The sequence below is a fragment of the Eurytemora carolleeae genome, unplaced genomic scaffold (assembly GCF_000591075.1).
Source record: "Eurytemora carolleeae unplaced genomic scaffold, Eaff_2.0 scaffold178, whole genome shotgun sequence".
NCBI lineage: Eukaryota > Metazoa > Arthropoda > Copepoda > Calanoida > Temoridae > Eurytemora > Eurytemora carolleeae.
In genome coordinates, this window is record NW_019396294.1 from 165,523 (window position 1) to 174,594 (window position 9,072).

At 35.0% G+C, this 9,072-nt stretch overlaps 1 protein-coding gene across 1 annotated transcript; it reads left to right on the forward strand.

Moving 5' to 3' along the window:
- Positions 1–344: 344 nt before the first annotated feature.
- On the forward strand, positions 345–5,124 carry LOC111700364 (titin homolog). The gene is made up of 5 exons (XM_023471246.1): positions 345–482; positions 988–1,105; positions 1,680–1,738; positions 3,446–4,115; positions 4,291–5,124. The coding sequence occupies exons 4-5, from the start codon at positions 3,552–3,554 to the stop codon at positions 4,345–4,347; spliced, it is 621 nt and encodes a 206-aa protein (XP_023327014.1). The 5' UTR covers positions 345–482; positions 988–1,105; positions 1,680–1,738; positions 3,446–3,551; the 3' UTR covers positions 4,348–5,124.
- The last annotated feature ends 3,948 nt before the right edge of the window (positions 5,125–9,072 follow it).

Below are 9,072 nucleotides of genomic sequence, written 5' to 3' on the forward strand. Positions count from 1 at the left end.
CTGATATTTAAGGCTTGTATCTTGTATCTTCAATAATGACGAAGATATTAGATATTAAAAAATTTTGATTTATTAAATAAATTGAAATTTTAAATTTTGCAATAGACCTCATTTTGACAATATCAGTCAAGACGTGGCGTTTTTGATATTAGATTTTGAAACTGAAGTACTGCAAAAATTGTGTTCATGCAAAAATACCGCATGGAGCGAAGACGATTTAAAAGTCGTCACTTAACTCCCATGTTTATTGGGACACCCGCCTGTTTAAATAGGAATTGGATTATTTGAATTGATAAGATTGGTTGAAATTGATTGATTGGTTAATTGATTGATTGATTACTTCAGGAGCCCGTTGAAGATGAGCCCCTGAAGTCCGAGGATGTTGAGGTTGGTGAGGAGGATGATCATGTTGATGAGGGGGAGGTCCGGCCAAGAGAGAGGGCTCTTCCATCCTATATCAAGAAGGAGAAACCTATTATCAGGTTCTGTATCCAGATGTTGTTTAGTTTGGGGGCGGCAATTTGCAAATAATGCATTCCGTTTTTAAATTTTGAATTAACTTACATCCGTATAAATATACTCAATTTGAAACTTAATTATTTTTTTTATTTTTTTTTAAATATAGTTGGTGGAAGGTTAAAAAATTAAATCAAATTGGAATTAAAAGATGGAGACCACTGTTCAGTTAATACATTTAGACATTTATAATATGTCCACATCGGTTCTGAAGGTTGGGGTGTCACTGGTCTAAATATTTTATGTTATATATAAAAAAAATATTTCATCTCCACTATTTATTAATTACGAGCTTAAGGGCCGGTCGTTGCCCGTGGAAAACAACAATTCGAAAGAAAATTTAAAAATAAATTTTCTAAAAAAACACACCCCGGCCACCCATGAGTGTCCACAAAAAAAATTTCAACCCAATCGGTCCTGCCGTTTTGCCGGCTGTAGACAACATATATATATTGATTATTTGTTCTGTAGTTCTGAAAGTGATGAGGATGAAGAGGATGGTGGTGAGGGACGGAATGATCACGATGGAGGAGGAGGTGGTGGAGGTGGAGGAGGAGTTATTGGTCCAGAGGACTATACGGACTTCCAGGTATACGATTTGGATGACCTAAAATTTGTCGTGAGTCCGACGTTAGAGTTAAACTATGTTAGGCTGAACAGCCTTGATCTTGAAGAATTATGGTGGCATATCTCGTTTAGATTTTGATTTGATTTTGGAACCACTTCAAGACATTTTAAAGTGACAAATTCAATTGACCAAATTCAAAGAATAAAACCACGATCAAAGAAAAGTAAAAAAATGTGGATATTTAAAAAACATTTTTGGATTTATTACAAAAAAAATTAATAAATGTCTTGAAGTTTTTTTAATTTTGATGCGGATCCGGATCCTTGATCCCTGGATCCGGATCTTTGATCCCTCCTGGAAAAATATCGATCCCAAATTTCTTTCACAAACAAATCATTAAAAAAATTTTTGCTTGTCATTTTGTAACTTGATTTACTTTTCAATGATTGAGAAGGATTCAATGATCTAAGATGAAGTTTTCCTCACGATTTTTTTAAATTTACATTTTGCAACATGGAATTGGATCCGTGGATCCGCATATGTTTGCAAATGCGGATTTTGAAATAAAATATTTTTGATTGAATGATTGATTCAGGATGAGGAGGATATACCTGTGATTGAAGCACTGTTCCAAGATGATGATGAAGTTATTAGGTGAGTAATCTAGTAATCTTAGTTTGGATTTGTGTTTCACACAGACTACTGTTGTCCCGGCATGACATGCTACATTTCCACAAAAGGTTTTTGACTGCCATCTAACGGCCACTTGTTCCATATAATACCCTTATTTTAAAGAAATATACTTCTGACATAAAACATGAAATTTATGAATTTGGCTTCTTCTGAAGGTCTCGTATTTCGTATTCAAAAAGTTTTTAAATATCCCTGAATACAGACGTCTGTTTATTAGTCCAGTTGTACCCAATATGGAACCTGCAAATATTGCATATTCTAGCCTTTAATAGATCTCTCTTCATGCGATGGACACTGATTTTTAATCATTTAAAATTTTATCGCAATATCGTTTTTGCCTTAGTAGTTTTTTTTTGTCTGAAATGCGCTCTAAATCAATGGTATAAATATATCCTTCATCGTTAGAAACAATATACATTAAGCTTCATTAAAATAATAATTTATATTAATTGGAAACCCAGAGTTGCCTGGAAATTAGATTTTCTCTCGAAAAGTTAATTAATTTAGTATACTACTTGTTAATCAAGCTGAAATAGCATTCCTCCAAAAAAAATTGAGGCAAATGTTAAGGGATTTATTAGCTTTGATCGAACCAAAAAACAATCAAGCATAGATATTTACTTTATCTATATACTAGCTTAAGTGCCCGACGTTGCCCGTGGGAAAAAACAAACAAACAAAAACATTTTGAAATTTTTTAAAATCGATTTTTTTAACGTATGTCACCCACATGCTACCCTGAGTGTCCTCAAAAAAATTTCCCATTCGTTTTAGTAGTTTTGGCCGTCTATAGGGAACATTTATACGAATGTCTCAAGTTTTATTAAATAGATAGTAGTAGTTTCTGTGTGTCTGTCTGTTTGTATGTCCGACGTAAGAACCCCTTGGACTGATTTGCTTCAAAACCACAGGAATGTTCTTAGTTTGGTTTAAAAGTTGAGTGGTCTGTGGATTGACTTTTATTGAGAAAACTTAGTTATCAGGCAAAGATGGAGAGCTTTGGTTGTACAGGGTTCATCAATCCAACTAAAGAAAAAGACTTCAGAGACTTAACTATTTGTAACACTGTTATTTTAGTTAGAGAAAATTTAAGTCCGAAAACTTATAACACTGCGAACCAAATAACAGTGTTTTAGGTAGTTTAATGAAACGTTTGTTTACTTGTCTTATTTCAATGGCTATTTCTAGATCAAATAAGCTTTGAAAAAAGCAGAAGTCAAAATATAAAGTTGATTTCAATTTTATTTTCATTTCAATTAAAACAATTTTTTTTGGAAATATCCTAAATTTTTTGGAGAAAATCCGGGAACAAATCAAAACGTGCTATAATGTAGAGCTAATTTAACATTACAGCACGATGATTACTTTATAGCACAGTGTTAGAATATACAGCTAATTTAACTTTATAGCACGTTCATTATGAAATTCACGATTAAGTGAGTAAGAATGATAAAGTACACAATAGTTTCATAAAATTTATAATGTCTGTTTCCTTGTATTAATGATTCCCTACATAGGAAAAATTTGGAATAGTCATAATTGAAGAGTTTCGTTACAGTCTCATGCTTTGTGGTTAACCCTGTATATATAAAGGCTCATTTTTATTTTAGCCAATTGCCAATTATAATTATCTTCAAATGTATGTTTACATTTTTATTTAATATTTAGACCTTCCCTGAAGCGGACCCAGCCAAAGGTTCGTAAACCACTGACCGAAAGTGAATCGGACTCTGAACCTGAGATAGAATCTAAACCGGAGGAGAAAGCGCCCAAGATGAAGAAACCAACTCCTAAACCAAAGAAGATGGAGAAAGCAAAGACTGCGGATGAAGGAAGGAAGAAGAAGGAGATGAAAGCTGTCAAGAATGAGAAAGCAACGAAGAGAAAGAAGGATGAATCAGAATCTGAAGAGGAACCCAAAAAGAAAATACTCAAAAAGAAAGTGGAAAGTAAGGACGAACAGCGCAAGGGAAAGGGAAAACAGTCAAAAGAAAGCAAAGACAAGGTGGAAAAAGGCGGAAAGGTTATGAAAGGAAAAACAAGCCGAAAGGAAACTAAAGAAGAATCTAGCGAAGAGGAATCTCTGAAAAAGACAAATGTTTCGAAATCTGAAACTAAGTCAAAAGCAAAATCAAAGCAAGAAGAATCCAATAAATCCACGAAAGCTGTTAAAAAACCGGCAACAAAATCCGCCAAAGAAACGAAAAAACGTCCAGCAGCAAAGGAAGAAGTAACGAGGAAACGTAAAACGAAGAAGCGGAAAGCCAAAACAATAGATGCCGCGGACAAATTCAACCTTTTAGATATTATTCTTACGGAAACAGATGATGAGATGCCGGTAGGAAATTTTCATAATTTTTAAATCTGAACTTTTTATACTCCGGTCTTTAAAATAGAGTTCAATCAGACTTTTTAACTTGCCAAGTTTTTTTTTTAATAATCACCAACTCATAAAAAATGTGTTTAGCTATCGAACTTATTTTGAATTTCATAAAAATAAAAATGTATTTTAGGTAAGTGCAAGTGAAGAAGGAAGTGAAAGTAGCAGTAGCGATGACGAGTGGAAGTAAATTCTTCAGCTATGTAGCGTTTATCAAAGTAGCAAAGCATAAAAGTAGCATCACTCACACCATCAGTATAAAAAAAGCAGCATCAATGAACCACGAAGCAGTTTTCAAGATAAAATGAGCTTCCGAAAATCACAAACTTCAGTTACCTTATAAAATTTACATCACTTATTAAATTAAGCTGCTCTTTATTCCGCCAAAGTTAATGATCTATGAAAGTATCCAGTAACCTAGGTATTCCAAAACATGGTATTTTCTGTAAAAATAATTCCTAAAAATCAGAATTCCTGATTAGTAAGAGCTTGAGAACTTACTTTTATATCGTCAAAACTTACTCGCATATCGAGACTTATGATAAGTTATCAATCCAATGAAAGTAAAACATTATAAAATCAGTATTTTTGTAACCTTATGAAATTGATATGAGAAAACACCACTCTACATCAGACTGGTGTGTACTGTGCCAAAATGTACTTATGCAACACAAGAAATTTGAGATTAGTTTACCGTGTGTTGACCGGTCTAGAACCTACTGACCGTGTTCCGACCGGCCATGAACTTACCGACCGTGTGCCGACCGGAAATGAACATATCGATCGGCTTTAAACTGATATATGACCAGCCAGACATGTGTGAGTGTCGGATACAAAAGTTGGCGTTTAACACGTCTAGAATATGTGACTTGGGAAACATAGATTTAATATCTTGGTTGTTAATTTATTTTTAATTTATTGATTTATGTAATTGTTAAATGAAATGATTAAACCATATATAATAGTATTTTACTAGTTTTTACTCTCAATGTTTGATTAAATGATTATATAGTCAGACATGGAAATATGAAATACCTAGTTATCAACAAAAGATGAGAATCCAGTGACGACTGTACGGAATTTTCCTTAAGATTCCCTGCAACTGTAAACTGCAATACAGAGAGAGTGCTGAAATTATTATATTTTAAGAGTTTCAGATCTTATCCTTGTGGGTAACCAACCCTGTTTCAGATCTTATCCTTTGTGGGTAACCAACCCTGTTTCAGATCTTATCCTTGTGGGTAATTATCCTTGTGGGTAACCAACCCTGTTTCAGATCTTATCCTTTGTGGGTAACCAACTCTGTTTCAGATCTTATCCTTTGTGGGTAACCAACTCTGTTTCAGATCTTATCCTTTGTGGGTAACCAACCCTGTTTCAGATCTTATCCTTGTGGGTAACCAACCCTGTTTCAGATCTTATCCTTGTGGGTAACCAACCCTGTTTCTCTTGCGCTCCTTTTGTCTGAAGACGTTAGATAGACAAGTTTTCATAAAACGCATTGGTGCAGATTCAGGAGGGAGAGAACCCCCGGACGCCATGAGCCTCCGCTATGCAGACACGAGCCTCCCAGATTTGCTAGGCAGACCAAGCCTCCGCTTTGCAGAAATGAGCATGCGCAACACATCAAAATGTGCCTGTGTAATACAGGAGGTTTCTTTAAACTTGTGTTTTAAGTTTTTTCTCAGTTGTAAATTTATCAACTGACAAATTAAGGTATTGGAGCCGGTGCTTCTTTATACCATATACTCTTAAAGACGGCCAGTCCGCCCTCTCAAAGCTTTACAAAAGATTAAAGTTCATATTATTCAACTTGTTGTGAAGTTTCTAATATGTTTTAGTTTTTTAAAAATTATTTTAAGTTTTACTAGTTTGAATTTTTGTGAAAAAACAACATTAACAAGGAAAGCCAATATTCACCAGGATGAAATTGTTAATTTTTTTCGTTAATTTTTTCTCGAGAAACTCTAGGATGGCCATTTTAGGTATTAATGTCTGGTATTCAAAAGTTGTGTAATCTAAAAAATCCTGGGAAATTGAGTTTATTATTGAATTACTATGGTTTTGTGTCGTCGATGCTGGATTGGTAGATTCTCGGAACAATCATGGTTGGGAAACCTAAGCCCCAAGTTTCCAGAAGAAATTCTGCGCCTATACATTTTTCGAAATGTGTACTCAACGCATATAAAAGATTTTTTTGAAATTTTTAGACATAGTGGCATGAGAGGCTTCTCAGAGATGAGAAGTATTTATGAATTATCATAAATAGTGCCTAATTATGACTAATAAAGTGGTATATAACATTTTAACATTTTTTACACGAAAAGGAAAATATTTAGAAAAAAAATTTGAATTTCATTTCATTTCATCTTTTATAATCTTTGATTTAAGCAATACCTTTTTTTGAACTTCAAATTAAATCTAAAAAATTTGTACTTGTTATTTAAATCTGAAGATTTTTCAAAAAGAGGTTTTGTTTAAATCAAAGATTACAACAAAACAAACTAAGTTTACTCCAGAAATATTTTTCCAAATATCTTCCTTTCTGCGTAAGAAATGTTTAAAGTTTTGATAGGTCTTATAAACCACTTTATGAGTCCATATATGTTTCATATCATGACAATCAATGAAGAACTCTAATCTTTAGTAAAATTCTTATGCCACTACGTCAAAAAAAAAAATAAAAAAGCTGTGCTGTATGTTGGGAATGGTGGAGGCTCGTTTACTGCATAGCGGAGGCACGGTCTGCATAGCGTAGGCTTTGTCTGCATAGTGGAGGCTCGGTCTGCCTAGCTGGGAGGCTCGATGTCTTCATAGCAGAGGCTCATGACGTCCGGGGGTTCCCTCCCTGGTTTCGGGGGGGTGGGGGCAGTTTAAAGTCCCTCTAGCGAGTCTCATTCAGCAATTGAGTTCTCAACCCTTTTTAGGTTTTACATTTATTCACTTTTTTCTTGACTACATGTTGGGCGTGTATATTATTCAATATTTATATTCTCTTCAAATGTTTTTTTGTAGAAATTTGCACCAGCTTTTATAAACATGAGTTTGACGGCGCCCAGAAACCGCGTCTATATTTGGTTGTAAAATGAATTGTGGGAAGATTTAGTAACAACTTATTAGCAGGCGCGCAACTAGGGGGGGGCCAGGGGGGCCAGGCCCCCCCTAGCCTGATTAAGGGGGGGCATGCCCCTCCCTAAAGAAGTCTTGCCCCCCCCTGTAGGGGGGGGGCAAGAAGTGACGAAGTCCACCCTGTTTTGCAATTTAGCGATTCATGAATCCTGACCCTGAGGAAATTTAAGAGCTCTTATCGTAAAATAAAAAAAGATAATTGAACGTTAGTTTATTGAGCTTATAGTTCAATCCATATAGCACTTAATACACCATATACACACATACAGACCCCCTTCGTCTCCGAGCCTAACTACTGCCGTAGATCAGAACAGTTTGACAAGGTTCCAATGTGCCTTAATCTTTGTTTTTTTCATTATGCTTTTTTTTCCTGGGAAAGGGAAAGGGGGTTTATTAAGTATTTTTTAGATATTTTCACTATCAGTTCTGCCACTTATTATGATATTGCTTTAATACTGTAGTACAACTATTCAATTAATCCTTCATGTTCACCGCAAATATTGTGTGATGTGTCATATTAAAAAAAATATTTTTCATGTAAAATCATGAATTTTTAATGAAAGGCATTTCTTGTCAGTTTTTGAGTACAATGTACATATTTGATTTATGGATAACTAATGAAAATTTATACATATATAATATATATGTAATTTGTATTGTAAATTAATTATTTTTGTGATTTATACCAGAATCAGGGGCGGATAAAGGATTTAAGTGAGGGGGGGGGGGCAAGATTTTTTAGGAAAAAAAAAATTCATAATTAGGAACCAAAAATCGCGGCACAGGCGAAAATTTTTTTTGACTTAAAAGACTCAAAAAGAGTGAAAATTAATGACAAAAGACTAAAAAACTAGATTTTTAACTTTTCACACATTATAGTTTATCAAGACAGATATTTTTCCTGTTTTGCACTAGGGTTTCTTTCCCAATTAACCATGCTATTATAGAAGCTATTCTGAAAATAGGAACAAAAAATTCCAAATTCAGGGGGGGGCGAATTCCTCCGCCTCCCCCCCTGTATCCGCCCCTGACCAGAATAGATTTCTTGTTTTATTTCATATCAGATGTGTTGACTTACTGAATATCAGGTTGGAAAGGTTAGTTTTTTATTGTTTAAGTATAACACACATTTTTCTTGCCCCCCACTAAAAATGTTAAGGGGGGGGCCAACAAAATTTTTCGCGCTTCGCGCGAAATATTTCCACCTAGCCCCCCCCTAACCAAATGTCTAGTTGCGCGCCTGCTTATTAGTGTTACAACAACAACATTCATTAATTGATCCACGGGGACGGAACCACCGCCAAACACACGACCGTACGGTCATATTGACTATCGAACACACAGAGCTTAGTACGGACAAACAGCTGATTGTAACCGGCCGCTCCAAGATTTAATACCGGCATTTTACCGGGAGTCGCTGACTTGCTGCCACTACTACGGTGTGCGCCGAGAGCGTTGCGCTTCGTCAGTTACGACCAGGTGTTTCCTGTGAAAGGATCACCATACTCGCAGATTTTGTGTTTTTCAATCTTGCGTCATTTTAATTTTCATTTTTCCATTGGGTGACTCAGTGAGGAGAAAGCTTCAGTAAAGAAAGCAGCAACGAAAGTGGGGGATGTCGTATAGTTCTATGTGAATATTTTAAAGTGAATTATCATTTATAATCATCAATTTAGTGATAATTATTGACATATATGACATATATCTATTAAAAGTGATCATGTTACCCAGGGGCGGATATAAGGATTCTGTAGGGGGGGGAAAAATTTTGAATTTGGCGCGCGAA